At 43.7% G+C, this 23,773-nt stretch overlaps 1 protein-coding gene across 3 annotated transcripts in view; it reads right to left on the reverse strand.

Annotated features, from left to right (window-relative positions):
* LOC124794914 (DENN domain-containing protein 1A-like) overlaps positions 1 to 18,523 on the reverse strand; it is a 313,331-nt gene extending 294,808 nt beyond the window's left edge. For all 3 annotated transcript variants that reach the window (XR_007016626.1, XM_047258616.1, XM_047258615.1), the window contains exon 1: positions 18,386 to 18,523. Coding sequence is in view for 2 of the 3 variants with exons in the window: in XM_047258616.1 (XP_047114572.1) it covers positions 18,386 to 18,402 (17 nt within the window). In the remaining variant the exon portion in view is untranslated. The remainder of the gene's footprint in view (positions 1 to 18,385) is intronic.
* Between the last annotated feature and the right edge of the window lie 5,250 nt (positions 18,524 to 23,773).

Raw genomic sequence — 23,773 nt, forward strand, 5'->3', positions numbered from 1 at the left:
AGAAAGGGAAGAGGATTTAGATGAGGATGGGATTAGAGGTACGACACTATGAGAAGAATCTGACACAGCTCTGAAACATCTAAGTCGAAACAAGGCATTCCCACAAAATTATTGAGATCCTTGGGAGAGCCAGCCAGGAGAAAACTACTCCACATGGTGTGTAAAATATGATACCTCAGCTTCAAGAGGACTGTAAAAACCTCCGTTCTAAGAGGGACAGGTGCTGCCACGTGATTACAAAACGGTCAGTTTAATAATCCATAGTTGCAAAATACAAGTACATATTACTTGCAGAAGGATGGAATAATCTCTAGAGCCCAACCTCAGGAAAAACAGTTTGGATACTGGAGAAATCTTGAGATACACAAGCAATACTAAACAAATGATAAGCTGAAGAGAGAGAATCCTACATACATAACATTTGTTGATTTAGAAAGAGCTTTTGACAATTCTGACTGGAAATCACTATTTGAAATACTGATAGTAGCAATGAGAAAATACTGGGAACAAAATGCTTACAGAAACTAGATTGCAGCTATGAATCTAATGGCATAAAATCAAATCTATGATTGATGAGGTAATGACACATGATGTCTCCCATCATCAATGTTATTCAATTTGTAAGTGAAGCAACCAGTAAAGGAAACCAAGGAGAAATTTGGAGAGGGAATTAATGACCAGAGAAGAAATAAAAGCTTTGAGGTTTGCTGATGAAATTGTAATTCTGTCAGAGAAAGCAAAATACTTGGAAGAGCAGTTGAAGGGACTGTAGAGTGTCTCGAAAAGAAGCTGTAAGATGAAAACAAAAAAAATTAAAACAAGGGAAATGGAGTGTTGTCAGATTAAATCAAATGATGCTGAAGGAGTCAGGTTGGGAAATGGGCAGCAAAATAACTGATGGTAGCTGGAACAGAGAGAGAACACAAAATGCAGACTGGCTGTAGCACTAAGAGCATTGCAGAAAGAGAATTTTATAAACATTGAATACAAATTGTCAGGAAATTTATTTCAAAGGTATCTGTCTGGATGTAGTTTCCTATGAAAAAAAAGTGAAAGGTCGGCAACAAGCAGTTCAGACAAGAGATTATAGGCTTTTGAAAAGTAGTGCTACAGAACAGTGTCAAAAATTTGATGGGTAAATAAATAATAAGGCAGTAAATCAAAATGGGGAGAAAAGAAATTCATAGTACAGCTTGACTAAAAGAAGGGATCAGTTCATAAAACATCTTGTGCCATGAAGGAAGTGTCAATTTGGTAATGGAGGGAAGAGAGAGAGAGAGAGAGAGAGAGAGAGAGAGAGAGAGAGAGAGAGAGAGAGAGAGAGAGAGTGGGGGGGGGGGGGGGGGTGTTAAAATTCTAGATGGATACAGTAAGCAGGTTCATGTGGATGTATATTGCAGTAGCCAAGGAAGCTTGCACAGGACTAAGTATTGTGGTCAGTGCATCAAACCAGTCATCCGCCTGAAGACCACAACCCCAAGTCCCTTGTTTCCCAATACCCAGGAGAATGAATCTTCCTTTTCAACCTTTTCAGGTCAAGAACGGCATCCTGAATATTCTGGAATGCTTTATCTTCTGGGTACAAGCTTTTGTAGACACTAAAGGGCATTCAGAGAGTTAAGAGTAAACAAGAAATTTTGTAAGCTGAATACATCTCATCTGCTCTAGTGCCCTCAGCAGCACATTCTTCAGGTAGAGGGAATCCACAGTATAGCCAACAGAGCCATCATCCTTCAGCCAACGAATGACGACAGCTATATGGTTGTAACACTCACTTAAAATTTCAGGATATATTGTATTACAAACATATGCAGAAGAGTAATCTCTCTTGTACCTCACTAAATACAAAATTACACTGGGTCTCTACCTCCTGGTCCACATGGGTCCAAAATGGCGTGGTTGATTACAAACAATTTGACAAAGTTTGTTCCATTGAAGGGTAAGCAACAGTAGCTAAGTCAATGAAAACCGAACAGCTAGGATCTTATGTACCTGACACACAATGAGAACTTTCCTTCAAATGAGAAGTGGTGGTTCTCCAGCCTCAGTATAGAGACTGTGTTCAAGGTTGTTCCTGGAAACACCTGTGGTCAACCCCATCCCCTTATGGTGGACAATATCAGTGATGTTCAGACAAGTAGATCTCACTTATCCATACACTGTGCACCCATAATCATGAAAACTTGTGTTAGCAGGCACACCTCCAACAATCCAATTGTAAAGTGCAACATACAAGTGAAAGCGTCATAGAATATTGGACCTCCCAGTAGTGTCTTATGCCTTATCCTGATCAGGAAATGTTTCTACACAATGCTGTCCACCCAGGAGAGCCTGTTGTGTAGCTGCACTTGGAAGACCAGTTGTCAACGGCAGACCAACACCAACTTTAGCCAGGCTGAGGTCAGCTAAGGAACTGCTAGGTTTCCAGTACACAAACCAAGCAACAGATAACCATCTACTCAAGGGTTGACCATAAACACACACACACACACACACACACACACACACACACACACACATTAAGGCAACTCTTCTGTAATTAATGGTGTATGTCTGGTCCTATCCTCATGTGAGGATAGGTATCAAAACTGCTTCCTTTCACGAGCTGTGAAATTATCATGTCTGCTCCACCAAATGAAGACAGTTTAGAAGAATTTAATTGAATTCTGTTGGAAAGTATTACAGTATGATGTGTTCGACTCAATTTTAGAACGCGAAGTACCACAAGCCTCTGACAGTAGTGATTCTAGCACTTCCAGTTCCCATATGCAGACAGAACAGCTTTATGACTTGGAATTGTTGGATTTGGGCCACAGATCATGGGTGGCAGTGGCAGCAGCCATTGCAAAATGCTCTCCCATTGCCTCGGCACTGTCCTCAGATGTTCTTTGGAGTATCTTTACCTCAGCATAGCTACTATAGGTGGACAACCGCATGGCCAGAAATTTTCCTGACAGCTTCCTAGACTTGGGTGGAATAAATGGTATGGTTGATTGAGGTTATGAATACATACCATAACTATTCTTTGCTCCCCTATATTATACATCGAGCTTTGCCTGTCTCTGCCTGAAAGGCTGTGATTAATTGACTGGCTGATTAATTGAGAGGGTAGTTGAGACCAAAAAGTGAGATCATCAGTCCTGCAATTCCAAAGGTAGTCACAGAAGAAAGAAAGTATGCTAAAAGTGGATGGATTCAGTAAGGGGAGTCAAATTATAAAATAATGAAGTTAAAACACACACACTCACAGTAAAAGGCATAAAAGGTGAAACCAAACTGCTCAAAAAACTGGAAAAAAGGGGGGGTGATATTTCCACGGGGGGGGGGGGGGGGGGGGGGGGGGGGGGGGGGGGGGTGGTCATGGGGGTCCCACAACCACTCTTCCCCTGCTCCATGAGTACAGTAAAACCTTATATCTTGAAATAAAAACCACTTTCACGAAGGAATCTGAGGACCAATTCACTCCTCTGTGAATCGTCTGCTAATATTAAATTTAAGGAACTGGGAATATTATACTTAGCACAAAGCTCCAAAAGAGGGGGACATTCCACCAATATGTGGGATACTGTCAGTCTGGCTCCACAACCACACACTGTGGGGGTGCTTTGTTATGTAAGAGGAAACATTTGGTGAGCCTGGTATGACCAATGTGTAAACAGCATAAAACAGAGGACTCCTGCCGAGAGGAGCACAAGGAAGAGTGCCAGACTGCTGTAGACTTCTTGATTGTGCGAAGTTTATTACCATGAGCAGTAGCGCACTACATATTCCATGTTTGGGCAAAGAGAGATTTGATGTAGGTCTGCAGATCCGCAGCTGGAATCATGAAAAGGAATGTGGGGTAAGTATCTGCTGCTCTAGCCAAATGGTCAGCCAGTTCATTCCCTGGGATGCCCACATGACTTGGGACCCAGAAAAAGACAACTGAGCAGGCAGCACAGCCAAGGTCAGAGAGTAGGTCATGGATAGCAAAGGCCAAAGAGTGACAAGAGTAGCATCAGTTGATAGCCTGCAGGCTGCTCACTGAGTCTGAACAAATTAAAAAACTGCGGAGGGAGGCCGAGAAACAAAATGGAGGGCTCTGTGAATGGCTAGAAACTCTGCTGTGAACACACTACATGATCCTGGCGATAAATGGTGTTTTGGGCCAGTAGGAGATGTCAAAGCTTATCCCACCTCATCGACTGTCTTAGAACCATCAGTGTAGAAGATAGTAGTACGCTGGAACTCTGCAAGTATGGCATGTACAAGATGCTGGAAAACCTTAGGGGTGACAGAGGTCTTAGGACCCTGGAATAGATCGGTCCTAATCCAGGTTCCAGGCACCATCCAAGGGGATGTGGGGGGGAGGGATTATGGGAGGAAAGACACAAGGTGCATTCCAGTCAGTGGAGATGGAGATCCCGACAGTGGAAAGTGAGACACATGCCAACTAGCAATCCCACCTGAGGGCGGGTGTCAGGAGGAAGACATCTCTCATTGGCAAAGATGACTGGGTTCATAGGATGGTCCGGGAATTTGTGAATGGCAACTACATAAAAAACCAGGAGTTGGCTCTGTAGTATTTGTAGAGGGGTCCTCGCTTCTGTGAGGAGACTGTCAATGGGACTAGTGCGAAAGGCACCAACAGCCGGATGCACCCCACACAGTTGCAAAGTGGGGGGAGTCGCTGAGCCATAAACCTGACTATCATAATTTACTCAGGACAAGACCAGAGCATAGTAAAGATGGAGAAGAATGGTACAGCCTGCATCCCAAGATGTGTAGACCAGGAGGCAGAGAGCATCGAGCTTCCACATGTATGTAGTCTTTCGATGGCGAATACGGGGCACCGATGTCATCTTTTTATCACCAATGAGGCCCAAGAAACTCAACTGTGCTACAACATCGAGGAGCTGGTTGCCTAAATAAAGTTCGGAGTCGGGGTGTACTGTGGGTCAACAATAAAAATGCATAACCTGCGTTTTGGAGGGAGAAAACTGGAAGCCTTGGGAGGCAGCCCATGCAGGGGCCCATCAGATGGTGTCTTGGAGCCAGCACTCAACAAATGCTACCAAGTGGGACCTGCATCAGATGCAAAAATTGTCAACGTACAACGCCAGGGTAACCAGAGGCCCAACAGAGGTCACAAGCCCATTGATGGCTATGTGGAAGAGTGAGACACTAAGCACAAGAACCCTGTGAGATACCATTCTCCTGAGTCCGAGAGGTGCTGAGTGAAGTGCCAACTCAATCCAGGAAGAGCTGGTGAGATAAAAACTCTCAGATAAAAATTGGAAGGAGACCACGGAAGCCCCAATCATGGAGGGTAACTAAAATGTGATGGCGCCAAGCCATCTCGTACGCCTTATGTAGGTCAAAGAAGGTCGGATGTCTGTTTCCAATGTGAGTAAATGGTCAGTTGGAGATCGTCCCGCCCAGAGGCCACACACTCATAAGAGGACAAAAGGCCCTGAGATAGGAGTACCCAACATGATCTGAAGCTAGCCATTCTCTCAAGCAGTTTACAAAATACATTCATCATGCTAATTGGGTGGTAGCTGTCGAGAGATGTTGAGTTCTTCCTGGGCTTAAGGATGGTGATAACTATACTGTCTCGCCATTGTGACGGAAATGTACCTGTGAGTCAAATGCTGTTGAAGACCCTGAGGAGATGTTGCCTCTGGGGAATGTCCAAGTGTTGGATCATTTGATTGTGGATGGAATTTAGGCCTGGGGCTGTGTCTCATGAAAAGGTAATTGCCTGCAAGTATTCCCATTCAGTGAAGTGTTCATTATAGAGCTCAGCATGGTGCAGGATAAAACAGGGGGAGTCTGTTCAACTCTGCGTTCCTGACAGAGAAAGGTAGCAGGATAGGAAGAGGATGCCGATGTTGTCACAAAGCATGTTGTGAGGTATTCTGCAAGGACCAATAGATCAGTACACAGAGAACCATGGAGGTTATGACCCTGGACAGCTGACTGTCACTGACGGCCCAGAAGACTAAGGACCTCGGACCAAACCTGTGATGAAGAGGCATATGTCCCCAGGAAGGAAACATAGCTCTCGCAGCATTCCTTTTTACTCTACTTAGTAAGATAACGAGCCTTAGCATGGAGATGCTTAAAAGTGAGAAGGTTGGTCTGGGAAGGGAGTCATTTAAATCACTGCAGCAACCGTCAGCAGTCCTGGACAGTGACTGCAACATCCTTGGTCCACCATGGTACCAGTCGAAGACAAGGTGGACCTGTGGATAGGGGAACAGCAACACCAGCAGCATGAAGAATGGTGGCAGACACACCTTGCATGACTGCATCAATGGAATTAGAGAGGGTGGTATCAAAGTGCACAGCAGATGTGTATAAAGGCCAATTGGCCCTGAAGAATGTCCAACATGGCGGCCTGTCAGCCTGGTGGCAAAAGGGAAATTATAGAATCACCAAAATGTGGTCACTGTATCACAAAGGTCGTCATGGGATGATCAAAGTAGGGATGCCACGAGAGCCGGGGAGAAGACTGTGAGGTCGATAGTAGTAAAGGTGCCATGAGCGGCACTGAAGTGGGTGGCGGAACCACCATTGAGGAGAGACAAATCGAGGCCCGTGATACGTTGATCAATTAGGAGACCCCTATCTGTTGAAGTGACACTCCCCCACAGTGGGTGGTGGGCACTGAAGCCCCAAGGAAGAGTAACAGGGGCAGGACTTGTTGGATTAAGGTAGACAGTACAACGTAAGGAAGTGGCCTGCCTGGAGGGAGGTAGACCCTGCAAATGGTGATTGCTGAAGTTTTTTGCACTCAAACCACTATTGCTTCCAGGTTGGTATGTAGGGGGATAAAGTTACTAATGACATCGGAGCCAAATAAAGTGCAGACCCCGCCAGGTGCTACCCCGAGGCCAGCACAGTTTCGACAGAACACCTGATAACCACGAAGTGTGGGAGAGGGGTCATCACGGAAATGTGTTTCTTGAAGAACAGGACAGAACGCAGAACAGGAGGAGACAAGACATTGTATTTCCAGTAGATGACAATAGTATCCGTTGCAATTCGACTGGATGATAATGTGGCACGAGTCCAGGTTAAACATAAAGAAGCCGAGAGAAGATCACGTCACTCAATCAGTGGTCGTTACCAACAAGGATGGGGTGACATCCATAAACAAGGTGTCAGACTCAGGTTGCGAGGTGGGAGATGGCACCTCCAGGGACACTGGGAGGGGGAGGGGCATTGTCTTGGGACTTATGTTCCTCCTTCTCCTCTTTCTGAGGTGAACGAGGGCAGGAGGGAGTACAGGCATCTGCAAGATCTGGAACTGAAACAGAGCAGGCGACCTTGGGGCACACAGATGGTGGGTCTCGTGGCCAAGTGGTGATAGGAGTCTTCTAGCCTGAGACATGCCGGGCAGATGCCAAAGAAAGGGGGGCACTTCTTCGGTCAGGGAGGGGGAGCAGCTCCTGGATGGGAGGTTGTGGGAACTGCAGGGGGAGGGGGAGGGGAAAGGACAACAGGCTGAGATAAGAAAGAGGTAGGAGGGGGAAGGATTTAACAGAGGCAAAAGTGGAAGATAGTGTCACTGGATGGGGTCTCTCACACTTCTGGCGAGCCCCAGCTTAAGACAGGCCGGGTAATCTGGCAAGCGAGGGGAGTGGTGGTCACGACAAGCAACACACACAGGTGGCGGAACACAAGGGCTTCCCTCATGAAGAGTGGGTGTCCACAGTCACCACACAGAGGGTCCACCGTACATCGGGAAGACATATGCTAAAAACACGAGCATCACATTGTGAGACATACGGCTTCACGTCACGTCTGTAGGACATAACCTTGACCACCTCTGGGAGGGTATCCCCTAAAAAGCCAGAATGAAAGTGCCAGTATCAGTGCGACTGTCTTTGCGACCTTTCTACACACGTCAAACAAAATGAACACTGCGCTGCTCCAGATTAGCCTAGAGTTCCTCCTCAGTTTGCAGTATGAGGTCTCAATGAAAAATCATTCCCAGGATCATATTCAGAGATTGGTGAGGAGCAACAGACACTGGGATATTGCCAAGATGATCACAAGCATGAAGAGCTGCAGATTGGGCGGCAGAAGAGGCTCTGATCAATAGGGAGCCCGACCACATCTTACTAAGAGACTTCAACTTGTCCTCAATATTCTCCACAAAAACAGTGTCTTTGTGGCAGTGAATGTGTCCCCACCAGTCCTAATACAGATGAGCTAGCGGGGAAAATGTTTCATCCGAAGACAGCAAGCCTGGCGCCCCTCCCATGGGGTAGGCAGGGAAGGGAAGGCTGCTGTGTCATATGAAGCAGAATTCAATCATCTTTCACCATTCGAAGAGACGGCCGTTTGAGAACAGCCAAATTTTTGCAGCTTGACATGCTTCATGTGCTAATCATCTACCCTGAACCACCTTCTCTGACCAGGGGCTCTCCCCATGAGCACCACCCCACCACAAAAAGGGCCACCTGGCATGGCAGCGACACCCCAAGAAGAGAAGCAACGACTCCTTGGCGTACACCATGAGGGAACAGCTCAGGTATCAGTAATTTGATCCCTGTGTTGTCAGTGGGCTCAGCCAGATGGGAACATAACAGCCCCACCACATGTACTGGCTACATGCTGGTGACCTAGCAGGTTGGTAGGGGGCTGGAATGCGCTCTGTAAATGCTAGGGAGGGAGTTCTTCCCCAAATGGGTCACACTAAAACAGAAAATTTAGAAGTAAAGGTCAAACCTAATGTGGGGACCTAAATGCCAAAAAGGATAAAAGAACATGCAGAAGGAACAAAATTGCAAGCAAGATAGGGTACCAACTGGATATGCAGGTCAATATAAATCAGAACACCGCGAGAGGGAAAGGATGGGGCAAAGGGGAAGGAGTAGGATAGGGAGGGAGGGTAGCTTGAAGGAAGTGCAGCCAGTGAAGGAAGAATTGGTTGGTTGGTTGGTTGGATTACAAGAGGGAGAAAGGGACCAAACTACGAGGTCATCAGTCCCTTGTTCCAAATAAAACAATCCCACAAGGGTGAGAATAAAACGAACGTGACTTACAACTCAAAATGGAATGAAAGGAAAAATCACAAGAACAATGAAGGGCAACAAACATGTAAATAGACAAAAGGGGACAAGAAAACCACACAAATGCAAGCAACGGGATGAAGAGATTAAAACAACAAAGCAGATTACCATGGCTGGCTGACCATGAGAATAAAAAAATGAGACGTCAGCCGCTCTGCGACACATTAACACCTCCACCCCAGAAGCACTAGGGTGGAGGACACAGAGGGACAAAGGACATTTGCTAAAACTTAGATCAAATGATAAAACGAACAAAAAGTAAAACTAAATCAGTCGATGAGGTGTTGATCAAATGATAAAATGAACAAAAAGTAAAACTAAATCAGTCGATGAGGTGGTGTTAGATAAAATTAGTGGCAACGAGTCCAGTAACCCAAGATTTTGTCGCTGGGCAGTCAAAGTGGGACAGTGCACCAGAAGATGGGGCACTGTCAACTGGGTGCCACACCAACACTCAGGCTGGTCTTCACAGTGCAGGAGGTAACTGTGGATCACCCAAGCGTGGACAATGCGGAACTGGCAAAGGACAACTGATTCCCTCCGAGAGGTCCGCATGGAAGAATTCCACAGATTTGCAGTCTCCTCAATGACACGCAGTTTGTTGTGTGTACTGTTATTCCATTCCGTCTCCCAAAGCTGGAAAACCCTGCGGTGTAAGACAAAATGCAGGTCACCTTCGGAGATCCCTATCTCCAGAAGCAGTTTCCGCTTAGCCTGTTTGGCCAGCCTGTCGGCAAGTTCATTGCCTAGGATGCCGATGTGTCCTGGGGTCCACGAAAACACCACTAAAAGATGGGACTGGTCCAGGGCACAGATGGAGTCCTGGATGGACGCTACCAAAGGATGGCGAGAGTAGCACTGGTTGATAGCTTGTAGGCTGCTCAAGGAGTCAGTACACAGAAGAAACGATTCCCTGGGGCATTAACGGATATACTGAAGTGCAGGAGAGATGGCCACCAGCTCTGCAGTGAATACACTGCAGCCATCAGGCAAGGAATGCTGTCCAAAATGGCCTCCGTGGATGTAGGCATAGCCAACATGACCATCAGCCATCGAGCTGTTGGTGTAAACCACTTCAGAGCCCTGGAACACGTCAAGAATTGAGAGGAAGTGACAGCGGAGAGCGGCAGGAGTAGCTGAGTCCTTGGGGTCATGTGAAAGGTCCAGATGAATCTGCGGCCTAGGTGTATACCATGGAGGCGTATGTGGACGGACCTGGATGGGAGGTGGTAAATGGAAGGACTCCAGTTCAGACAGAAGGGATCGCTTGTAAACCGCAATCGTTAGCCCTGACCTGGGCTGCCAATGCGGGAGATGAAGTGCCGCAGGTCAAGAAAGGAGACGATAATTCGGATGCTCAGGTGAACTATGAATGTGTGCAACATAACTAGCGAGCAGTTGTGCGCATCGGATCTGCAATGGAGGGACTCCAGCCTCCCTCAGGACACTGGGCACCAGACTCATTCTAAAACCTCCCGTCGCTAGGCGAACGTCACAGTGGTGCACTGGGTAGAGTACATGCAACACTGAGGGTGCCACTGAACCATAAATCAGATTCCCACAGTCAAGGCGGGATTGAACAAGGGCTTTGTAGAGCTGCAGCAGCATAGAGCAATCTGCACCCCAGTTGGTGTTGCTCAGGCAGCTGAGGGCATTGAGGTGCTGCCAGCACTTCCGCTTCAGCTGACAAAGGTGAGGTAGCCAAGTCAATCAAGCATCGAAAACCAGTCCTAAGAATCGATATGTCTCCACTACAATGAGTGGATCGTCACAAAGGTAAAGTTCTGGTTCTGTATGAACAGTACAACACAGACAGAAGTACAACACACGGCTCGGTGGCCAAAAACTGGAAGCCGCGGGTGAGAGCCCATGACTGCGCCTTGTGCATGGCTCCCTGTAGGCGCCATTCAGCAACACCAGTGCTGGTGGAGCAGTACGAAGTGCAGAAGTCGTCTGCATACAGAGAGAGTGAGATGGACGGCCCTACAGCTGCTGATAGACTGTTAATGGCCGCTAAAAATAGTGATACACTCAATACAGAGCCCTGCAGGAACCCATTCTCCTGGATATGGGGGGAACTATGGGAGGCACCAACATGGACACAGAACGTACATGGCAATAGTAAATTCTGGATAAAAGTCGGGAGTGGGCCTCAGAGACCCCATCCATATGCTGTGGCAAGAATATGATGTCGCCAGGTGTTGTCATACACTTTTTGTAAATAAAAAAAACAGCAACAAGGTGTTGGTGTCTGGAAAAGACTGTTCGCACGGCAGACTCAAGGGACACAAGATTATCAGTGGTAGAACGACCCTGGGGGAAGCTGCGCTGACATGGAGCCTGTAGGCCAAGTGACTACAGCACCCAACCCAACTGCCGACACACCATACATTCCAGCAGCTTACAAACAATGTTGGTGAGGCTGGTAGGCCGATAGCTATCCACATCAAGCGGGTTTCTGCCAGGTTTGAGCACCGGAACGATGGTGCTCTCCTGCCACTGCGATGGAAAGACATCATCGCATCATATGTGATTGAAGATGATGTGGAGATGGCGTTTGTAGTCAGACGAGAGATGTTTAATCATCTGATGGTGGATCTGATCCAGCCCAAGAGCTGTGTCAGGGCAATGTGCAAGTGTGCTGAGGAGCTCCCACTCTGTAAATGGGGCGTTATAGGGTTCACTGTGGTATGTAGTGAACAAGAGGACTTTCCTTTCCATCAGCCGTTTGTAAGTACAAAAGGCTGGGGGATAGTTCTCCGACGCTATTGATGGTAACACCAGGGATACCTGTTGGGGACTGGTACCCAAAAAGATGTCTGATCTTCATCCAGACTTGGGACGGTGATGTGCAGCACCCAATGCTGCCAACACTCCTGTTTCCAAGGTTTTATAAGCTGACGTACACGGGCACAGAGCCGCTTAAAGGCTATTAAGTGTTCTAGGGAAAGGTGTCACTTGTGTGCCTGTAGAGTTCGCTGATGTTCTGTAATTGCCTTAGCAAATTCCGGTGACCACCCAGGGACTGTCTTTCACCCGGGGCAACCTAAACAGTGAGGGATCGCTTTTTCTGCTGCAGAAATGATTGTGGTAATCACCTGCTCAACCATCACATCGATGTGACCATGTGGAGCAGAAGCAACAGTGACACCAGAGGTGGAAGTTTCCCAGTCTGCCTTGTTTAAAGCCCATCTGGGCAGGTGTCCATGGGTCTGACACCAGGGCAGTGATAGGAGGATGGGGAAGCAGTCACTACCACACAGGTCGTCATGTGCTCTCCAGTGGACAGATGGGAGAAGGCTTGGGCTGCAAATTGATCAATCAATGGCCGAGTACCTACCATGAGCCACACTGAAATGTGTGGCAGCCCCAGTATTTAAGAGGCAGAGGTTCAACTGAGACAGTAAAGTTTCGACATCTTTGCCTTGGCCAGTAAGCATGGTGACACCCCACAAGGGGTTATGGGTGTTAAAATCTCCCAAAAGAAGGAAAGGTTTAGGGATTTGATCAATCAGTGCAGCTAATACATTCAGGGGTATTGCACCATCTGGAGGAAGACATACATTGCAGACAATTATTTCCTGTGTCGTCCGTATTCTGACAGCCACAGATTCAAGAGGGGTTTGAAGGGACACAGGTTCACTACAGACTGAGTTTAGGACATGAACACAAACTCCACCTGACACTCGATCATAGTCGCTACGGTTCCTGTAACATCCCTTATAGCCATGGAGGGCAGGGGTCCGCATTGCCGGGGACCAGGTTTCGTGGAGCGCAACGCAGAAAGCAGGTGTAAAGTTTAAAAGTTGCCGTAGCTCAGCCAGGCGGTGCAATTCCACTGGAGGATGACATCATCGAGAGACCGGGAAGGCAAGGAACATCAATGAGGCAGTTTACGTCTCAGGGTCACCTGCTGCACCGACTTTTGCCTGAGCAGTCTACATCCGTTGTGTCTGAGGGTCCGGCGAGATCCAGGTCCTCAGCGGACACCAGAATCTCCACTCCATCCTCAGACGCAGAGCTTGTAGGTAGAGGTGGTGTGGGTGTCACCATAAATTCCTTGTTCTTAAGGATTTTCTTTTTCTATTTCTCATGCTATTTCTTGGGTTTTCCTGGCTGGGAGGACTTCACTGACAGTCTCCAGGACCAAGGAGGAGCATGAAGCCCTATGACCAGCTGCTTTTGGGCTCTTCAGCCGCTGGTGGGTGTCATCTTTCGCAGCAGCAGAAACCTGGGAAGGGAGTGACCCAAGGGACCCCTTGCTAGCGAGAGGAGCCAAAGAATCCTTACGCTTCTCTGACTCAGAAGTGGGGACTGAAATCCCCAATGGTTCGGGGGAAGTTCTCCCAAAGCAGGTGGTGCTGGGGCAACAGGGAGGAAGTGTGTCCCCACTATAAAGGGGGCAGTGTAGTCTCCCGGTTATGAGAGGCGACAGGAATCCGAGGAACTGATGGGGCGAGAACTATTCTCAATAGCGACAGCATATTAGGAGGCCATAGCCACTGGATGTAGGAGCTCAAACTTCCTCTTAGCCTCAGTGTACATCAGTCGGTCCAGAGTCTTATATTCCATGATTTTCCTCTCTTTCTGTAAAATACTGCAGTCTGGCGAGCAAGGTGGATGATGCTCTCTGCAGTTGACACAGATGGGAGGCAGGGCGCATGCAGTATTGGGATGCAATGGACGTCCACAATCTCGACAGGTGGGGTTGTAAGTACAGCGGGAAGACATATGGCCGAACTTCCAGCACTTAAAACACCACATCGGGGGAGGGATATGTGGCTCGACGTCAGAACGTTAGACCATCACCTTGACCTTCTCGGACAATGTGTAACCCTCAAAGGCCAAGATGAAGGCACCGGTGGTAACCTGGTTATCCCTCGGACCCCGATGGGTGCGCCGGACAAAATGAACACCTCACCGCTCTAAATTGGTGTGCAGCTCATTGTCAGATTGCAAAAGAAGGTACCTGTGAAATATAATAGCCTGGACCATATTTAAGCTTTTATGGTGCATGATGGTAACAGAAACATCTCTCACCTTGCCACAAGCAAGTAATGCCTGTGACTGGTCAGAGGATGCTGTGTGTTTTTTTTTTTTTTTTTTCAAAACTGACCCAGAGCAAATTTGGACAAGCCCTCCACCTCCCCAAACTTGACCTCCAAATGCTCCACAAAAAACTGAGGCTTCAAGGACATGAAAGATTCCCCATAAACTCTCGTACATATGAGGTACCAGGCCGAATAAGCTTCACTGCCATCCTCAGCCTGGCGTTCCTCCAATGGTGTGACCAGGGAGGGGAATGACTTGGCATCATATTTCTTAGCATTAAAGTTAGACTTTGCCCGCTTAGAGCCTGCTGGTAGCAGACCACCAGCAAGAGATTACGTACTACGCTTCATGGCGTGTCATCTGCCCTGATGCCACCCATTCCGACCACGGGCTCTCCCCACGGGCACCACCCAGCCACAGCAAAGGCCACCTGGCAGGATGACCATTGCCGGGAGTCTCGATGCCCCAGGATGACGGGCATCTACTCCTTGGCATATGTAGGGAGTTAGTGGTGCAGGCATCAGCAGAGCGATCTCTATGTTGTCAGGGCTACCACCAACAGGATACATGGTGGCCCCACCGCAACAGACTGGCTACCGTGCTGGATACGAGGTACAAAGAAGTCCATGGTCATCATTGGCACAGAAATTAACACTGCATAGGGCGTGGTGGAAAACGAACCCAGGAAGCTGTCCTCGCCCAAGAGATGGAGAATGGGCGGGACTGCAATGTGACGACAAGGAAAAGGGCTAAAGATCTCAATGCACGATGGACACGATGCACCATGTAAGGTGCCCTTCCCCAGTTGGCTCGCTCTTCGGGATAATTTTGAAAAATAGAGGTCAAACCCTACAGGCAGGCAGGAATACCTCGGGCCTATTCTTACCCCCAGACCTGCAGGGGGGAAGAAAGAATTGGCTGCAATAGCTCGGGGCCCCGTGTCCGCCACGCACAAACTCACAAAAGAACCATGAGCCCCATTGAAGAGGGCTGCAAGGCTGTGAGGTTATCTGCTGTTGGTTTGAATTTAAATAACCACAGTCGTTTGCCTCATCTGGACAGCTGAGTAGCAGCCACCACTCCAACAAGGTATAGGTTGCCAATTAAAATAACCTGAATAAATAAACATATCAGCGACATGGTGGGTCATTCTTGTGATGTAGTCCATCCACACCTTGACACTGTCTAGTGTTTAATGACTGCCAGCTTGCTGTGTAGCATCTAGTTTGCTTTGCTAATTACTGATCCTGGTAGCTTCCTTTTGAAGACTGCTCCATCTGGTAGATGGGTGCAGACTGGGAACTGCTCATTACGAAGTAGGTTGTCAACAATTTTCCACTGAGTAGAATAAGCAAGGGCTGGGGAGCAGAACAAAATGATTATGGCCAATGATGGCGAAAGTGCAGTGCTGAAATGTGTGTGGTCTCCAGTATGATAACGTATACCTCCTAAGACATCATGAGCATCTATTAAAACTGTAGTCATGAATCATAGAGCTCCTGAACCCAACATACATTTTCTGCATTAAAAATGCCAGTATGAGAATTGGTCAAGGGAGTTATAATATAAAGAAAATAATGGGAATTTCAGTTCCTCCATGTTTGTTTTTATATAATTAATGTTCCACTGCAATACTGGCATTATCTTACCGTGAGGTTTATATTAAGTTTGGAAACAGTAAAAGTGTCGTTAATCCATCACATTTAGCTAATTTGAATGGTTTGACAGCTTTTGGACTCAAAGTCTCTAATTTTTCTGCTTTTCTATTCAGCTTACCGTTTGGTGATTAGAGTAGTGAATAATTACCACACAAATGCTAGTAGATTTGTCTGACCCTTCAGCGGTTTGCTGTGCACTATTCATAAGGGACTGTAAGCTGGCTGGAGAATGTCACCTGTTTTGTAGCTACTGCACTTCTATAAGCACGTCTGGGGAACTTTATTTTTTTTTTCCAGTTATTTTCTTAGTCTGTGACAACAATTTCAATTTGGTTGCAACTGCCATTGCAAAGGTAAGCGGTTGCGCCTTATTTGACTTTTTTGTTTCACTGTAAGCTACTCGTTGGGTTATTTAAATTTCCAGAAGCTTTTTGTTCTATAAGTAACTGTGACAATTTCACCTCTAGACAGCTTAGCTCCCACCATAATTAACATTGTGTGTGTGTGTGTGTGTGTGTGTGTGTGTGTGTGTGTGTGTGTTTTACTTTTAGCAATACAGCTTGAGATTCTATTAAAAAAAATAATTGTTTAAGTGGCAACGCAAGGCCAATTATAGTGGCAGCGAACATGGACTCCTGAACGATAGGAAATACTGTCAAAATTCATTACATAAACAATTCCCTAGGTTGTGGGTAAGCAATGTCTCCACTATATCCTTTATTCAACAAGTGCTAACCCTAAAAGGTATGCAGGAGAATCGCTGTGAAGTTTGCAAGGTAGAGGATCAGTGACTGGTGAAAGTTAAGCTGTGAAGGAAGGTCATGAGTTGTCTTTGGATAACTCTTGTCAGTAGAGCACCGGTCAGGTACAGTGTTTTACTATGCCTGGAAGTTTCATCATACAATAATGTAACAAAATACAGAGTCAGCATCAGGTACTTGAGACTGCAGTAAGTTCCATTAAATCAGTGCACAGACTGCAATGAATTGCTCATGCTCCTAAGACTGACACCAATTCAAGTGAGGCACTGGTTTTCATTGTAGTTGTGACACTTGATATCCAATAAGGTGCAAAGTCAATATACTGGCTAACAGATCACATGTGAGGTAAATATTTGGAAACACACAGTTTGCGTAAAAGACACAAAATTTCATAGTGGAGGAATAGCAGAAGTGAGACTCAATGCTTCTCAGGGAGAAGTACTTTTCTCATCCCTTTAAATAGGCTATTTGAAGGACATTTTTTTGAACCAGCCCAAAGTCTTGCCCATTGCTTAACATTCCTCCTATCTACCTCCACTACACTGTATTCATTAGAGAGTAAATTGTAACCATTAACTGTTGTGGTGATGCTACACATTCTACTGATATGACCATTCAGCAGAATTACACTATGGACAGTGATACATGAATGACAAAGTCAGAACATTGACTAGGTCCTATGCGACAGTTTGCTTTGTCTGCAATTTCAACAATCTGGCGGAAGGTATATATGTTTTGCAGGAACTACTAACGTGATGTGTTTCACAAGTACAGAGGATGAGGGTTTGACTATAATCACTGAATTACGAATTTATTCGGAGCCCCACTGATCTGTCTTCTAGGTACTACTGATGGTGATAGTCTACTGATAATTCTCAACAGATCCACAACATGCATCTGGAATATGATATACTGAGAATATGGTTTAACAGGTGTTTGAAACCTATCAGTGCCTTAACCCTGATGCTATTATTTTCTTTGAGTAGGACAACATAATGCCTTAGGGAACATACGTGATCAGTGTAAGCAATTATTACAACGCCGGAAGGAATGATCTTAAACTCATTTGACAGCATAAAACAGTCCCTACCAATAACTACCATTCTTTGGCTTATTTTATTTACACTGTTTCCAAAACATTATAACAAAAAGTATCATAAATTTTAAACAACAAAGAAGAAAAGCAAACAAAGAAGTAGTTTCATTACTTGGAGTAATGAATCAAACTAAAATATGATAAGATGTGAGAACGGAACAGCTTTGATAAGAGAAGAGTTTAGAATTGTGTGACACCAAGGTCATTACATACACTAAGTTCGACCTGGATTAAAAGTCCTTATATTTGCGTGAAACTCATTGAACAAACAATGAAAAACTGCACCCAGGATACCTGTCAGGGATCGAATCATCGAATATAACATCACTGTGCCACTTTACACAGTGAAAACTGCATCGTCTGGCAACATTACTTCTAATGTTTGTTTACAGATAATTCAGAAAACTAAACTTCACAAATACAACATCAATGTTTGTGCTTTGATTCATGCTACACGTTCTGTCCCGTATCACACAAATAAAGTTATTAATACACCAAGTAACCCAAATTGTCAGGTCGACGTCCTAAATGCAAAGAATTTGTTTATAATATACAAATAGTCTACGCACAATCGCTTACACCTTTTGGTGTGAATTTGATCAAATGAAAATAAATTGTTTGTACGTGGTTATCTAATGTTACATTCGCATAATCTATGCTTTCACCAAGCAGTTCACGACAGTAGAAAGTAACACAAAAAATATGCTATAAGATTTATAACATTTGATTACAGTCCGTTGCTCCAGTTTATACCTTATTCGTGAACCCATCGTGTGTTAGGCTGAGTAAATTCCGCACTCATTCTGCTGGACAAGGTACATTTGTTAATCAACATACTCCCATCACATGCAGAAAACACTCTTCACCCCCATTTTGCTCAAAGATGCCTGACTGAAGACATAACAACTGTCAACAATTTTTGACAGCTACCACGAAACAGTGTAGAATCTCTGTTGAACTTCCAAAGTGTACAACACAATCCAGAGATTTCCCCGCGGTAGAAATGCATCCAAAAATGTCTAGTAGCCAAAACACAAAACGTGGCATACTGACTTTTGAAAGTCGAGCCGCTTCCATGCAGGACGTATATTTAATTATCTGTAGTAGTAAAGTATCAAACAATACATTTGACATATACGGCGTACAAGGGTAGATAGACCTTAGATTAGATTAGATTAGTACTTGTTCCATAGATCTGAATACGACACTACGTAATGATGCGGAACGTGTCAGGTTAATAAAAGGTGTCTATACAAGATATTACATTACACAAAATATTACATGACACTCAATAGTTTTAATTTTTTTTTGGGGGGGGGGGGGAAATTACCCACTTACTATATCCAAAAATTCATCTAATGAGTAGAAGGAGCTGCCATTAAGAAATTCTTTTAATTTCCTTTTAAATGCCATATGGCTATCTGTCAGACTTTTGATGCTATTAGGTAAGTGACCAAAGACTTTTGTGGCAGCATAATTTACCCCCTTCTGAGCCAAAGTTAGATTTAACCTTGAGAAGTCAAGATCATCCTTTCTCCTAGTGTTGTAGCCATGTACACTGCTATTACTTTTGAATTCGTTCGGAATGTTAATAACAAATTTCATGAGTGAATATATATATATATATATATATATATATATATATATATATATATATATATATATATATATATATATATATTTTATGAGGCTGCAGTGAAGATCTCTAGCTCTTTAAATAAATGTCTCCAAGATGATCTTGTATTATCTCCAGCAATTATTCTGATTACACGCTTCTGTGCAATGAACACTCTTTTCTCAATGGTGAGTTATCCCAGAATATGATGCCATACGAAATCAGAGAATGGAAATAGGCGTGGTAAGCTAATTGACTCAGATGTATATCGCCAAACTTTGCAATGACCCTAATAGCATAAGTAGCTGAACTCAAACGTTTTAGCAGATCCTCAGTGTGTTTTTTCCAGTTCAACCCCTCATCAATGCATACACCTAGAAATTTTGAATATTCTACCTTAGCTACCGATTTCTGATCGAAGTCAATATTTATTAATGGTGTCATTCCATTTACTGTGTGGAACTGTATATACTGTGTTTTGTCAAAGTTTAATGAGAGTCCATTTGCAGAGAAACACTTAATGATTTTCTGAAAAACTTCATGTACAATTTCACCAGTTAATTCTTGTCTGTTGGGTGTGATAGCTATACTTGTATCATCGGCAAAAAGTACCAGCTTTGCATCTTCATGAATATAGAATGGCAAGTCATTAATATATATTAAGAACAGCAGAGGACCCAAGACCGAACCTTTCAGCACCCCATTCTTGATTGTTCCCCAGCTTGAGAAATCACCAGTTTTTTGCATATTATGTGAACTGTTTATTTCAACTTTCTGCACTCTTCCAGTTAGGTATGATTTAAACCATTTGAGCACTGTCCCATTCATACCACGGTACTTGAGCCTATCTAGAAGTATTCCATGATTTACACAATCAAAAGCCTTTGATAGATCACAAAAAATCCCAACGGGTCACTTCCAGTTACTAAGAGCATTTAATGTTTCATTAGTGAAAGTATGTATAGCTTTTTTCTGTCGAAAAACCCTTCTGGAAACCAAACTGACATTTTGTTAAAACTTTATTTTTACAAAGGTGTGAAGCTACTCTACAATACATTACTTTTTCAAGAATTTTGGATAAGGCAGTCAGAAGAGAGATTGGGCGATAGTTGTTGACATCAGACGTATCCCCTTTTTTATGAAGTGGTTTAACAATGCTGTACTTCAGTCGATCTGGGAAAATACCCTGCTTCAGAGAGCTATTACATATGTGGCTAAGAATCCCACTTATTTCTTAGAAACAAGCTTTTATTATCCTACTGGAAATGCCATCAATTCCATGTGAGCTTGTATTCTTGAGAGAGTTTATTATCTTCCTAATTTCAGAAGGAGATGTGCGTGGAATTTCAATTGTATCAAATGGTGTGGGTAAGGCCTCTTCCATTAACTTCCTTGCTTCTTCTAATGAACATTTAGATCCTATTTTCTCTACAACATTTAAAAAATGATTATTCATAATGTATTCGACTTCTGGCTTGTTGTTTATCAAGTTTCCATTCACTTTGATGGTGATGCCATCATCCTGTACTCTTGGTTGCCCTGTCTCTCTTGTAATTATATTCCAAATTGTTTTGATTTTGTTATCAGAGGTATTAATCTCAGACATGATGCACATGCTTCTGGACTTAATGTAGCACAGCAGTTTTTATAATATTTGGCTGTTTCTGGGTCATTACTCTTTCTTGTTGTTGGATACAGTTCCCTTTCGTGGTTACAAGATATTTTTATTCCTTTAGTAAGTCAAGGTTTTTTGCATGGTTTCTTATAATTAGATTTAACTACTTTCTTGGCGAGACAGTTTTCAAATTCTCTTACAAGTGTATAAGGAAATAAGTTATATTTTAAATTAGCATCGGGTTCCTTGTACACCTCATCCCAGTCTAACTGCTGCAGATTTTCTCTCAAATTTCTAATTATTGCGTCATTAATTGAACGCGCAAATTTGGAGGGTAGTTTTCAATTACTGAATGGAGCTATGTCATATACTGTAACTAGCTGTGCATCATGATCAGAAAGCCCATTCTCAACAGGACAAGAATTTATATTTTTAAACCTATCTTGGTCTATAAAAGTGTTATCTATCAATGTGCTGCTGTTCTTTACTACCCGAGTAGGAAAATTAATGACAGATGACAAATTGAAAGAACCGAGCAAGACTTCCAGGTCATTCTTCCTATTACACTCTTTCAGTGAATCAACATTGAAGTCCCCACAAATAATAATTTGCTTTCCCCTATCTGACAGATAGCACAACAAGGCATCCAAGTTTTCCGGGAATAAATGAAAGTTTCCTGAAGGCGATGTATATACTCTTACAATTATAAAAGAGCTCTCCTTTAGTTTGACAGGCACATGCTTCTATATGTTGCTCTAGACAAAACTCTTTTGTATCTAAGCTTTCTACACAGTGATAACTTTTGACATATATGGCAACTCCTCCTCCTACCTTATTCTATCTACTCATATGTGCTGTTAGTTCATAACCACTGATATTTACCTTTTCCATATCAGACACAATGTGATGCTCAGACAGGCATAGTATATCTATTACATTATCAGATTCAATGTCATCTAAACAAACCAGGAGCTCATCTACTTTATTCTTCAATCCTCGAATATTTTGGTGAAAAATGGTAACATTATTTTTTACTTTACTTTTGTGAGAATCTGCTTTTTTCTTTAATCCACCAATATTTTGGTTAAATATGGTAACATTATTAGAGTGTAGAATGAGCCAAAGAATGCCATTCTGTGATATTTTATGTGTGGACATGAGATGGTGGGGACGTAGAACCGGTGGTTCTACCCCTCAATAATGTCGCTGCCCTACCGCATCAAGAACAACTGTATCTTTGCAGGATCAGTTCTATGTAGTACGCAATCTATGCTAAACACATTGTGTATACGCTGCAAGAAAATACATTGTGAGTGATGGGAGTGTGACTGATTATTTATCGTCGTAACTACCACCGCCCACAGGCTGTGTTTTGTTCTATATACAGCCATTACTTCCATTGGCCATAATTGGTTATAGTCGGGGCAGACAAGCCATTTCGTAATAAATTACTCATCATTTCCCTACAAGGTTTTTGGACGGTCCTCCGTTTTCCTGGGGAACTGATGTAGCAGACTGAAGTGACACTACGGTGAAGTATAAGTCATGTGGCTTTCGTACGTAATTTTGTAAAGCTGACAAAGCGTTTCACTATAGCTGCCAGAGGAACTGTTTGCTATGACGCTTGTGGGCTTATCCACGTGATGCCTCTTTCGTTGTGCGCAATCGGACACACGGAAATAAGAGGACATGTACAAAAATTTGTGGAAAGAACGCATATTCACATGGGTGCTGTCGTGTCCAGACGTTGCCTCACTGTGCAAGCAGTCTGCTAGGAATCCCTTTCTTTACTCGGAATCTTGTGTTGAGTTTATTGTGATGAAAAGGTGACACAAAAAGAAAACGCAAAAGAAATACATAAACAACAAAAGTAAAAGAAATACAAAGTGATGGCAATGTTTTGTCTGCAAATTTCACAAGGAAGTCACAAGGAGATTGTAGATTTTCTACTTGGACAAGTGTAGTGATAAAGCTGGCAAGTAAAATTTTGCTAGCTAGTAATTGACGTCTTATATACTCGTTTGAATTATTTATTCCTCATTTTAAAATATAGCATTTCAGTTCCATCAAATGTGTAACTTGTGGAATAATTGTAATTTTTTGTTTGCTTGTTTCATGCCACTGTTCGCTGTAGGAAATACCTAAGCTTGTAATTATTAGTATATTTTGTTCCTATACACATATTACAATTTGTATCTATTAGCATCTATAACTACTCTCGTGTATAATTAAGTCTCGTTCCATATCCACGCAATTCTCTTATATACTGGATCAACAGAAGACAAATAAATAAATAAAAATAAAAGTGATTATAACTGAACCTGAAAAATACTTAAGGGAGGTTCTTTAGTCGTTATGCGAAAGTTAATTATCTTTCAATGCATCATTTTAATTTAATCATGAAATATGATATGTAGATTAGTCTTACATCCTCAGACTAGACAAATCTGGGAATATCATAGACGCCAGAATTCACTACAACAGAAGCAGTGTTTTTTACTTTCGTATTTTTTGCATCATTGTGCGCTTCATTTCTATTTTTTGTAGTATGTTGAGGAGCTTCACATACCTCATTATTTCTTTTGTTCAGAAGTCAGGCTCCTCAGTTGTTGTGATTTTAATTCATAGCATGAATATTCGTCCACAGTTTTCGTATACTTTTCGTAAATTTTTTACTTGTTCTTCCCAGTTTTCCTATTTCGAAACTTAGCGTATCTTATTCTTTACAGAAATGTTATTGGAGACTTTTTATCTAATGTTCTCAGGTCAACAAGTCTCGAACTTTTGTTCAAATAATCTCCATCAGGCGTATTCCATACAACTTTCTTGTCTGTACTTATCTATAAACTTAAGCGTGCTTCCTTTGGAATCAACAGACATTATTGCACATAGATCACATCACAGCATAACT

This window comes from Schistocerca piceifrons, chromosome 4 (assembly GCF_021461385.2).
Source record: "Schistocerca piceifrons isolate TAMUIC-IGC-003096 chromosome 4, iqSchPice1.1, whole genome shotgun sequence".
In the NCBI taxonomy this organism is placed as follows: Eukaryota; Metazoa; Arthropoda; class Insecta; order Orthoptera; family Acrididae; genus Schistocerca; species Schistocerca piceifrons.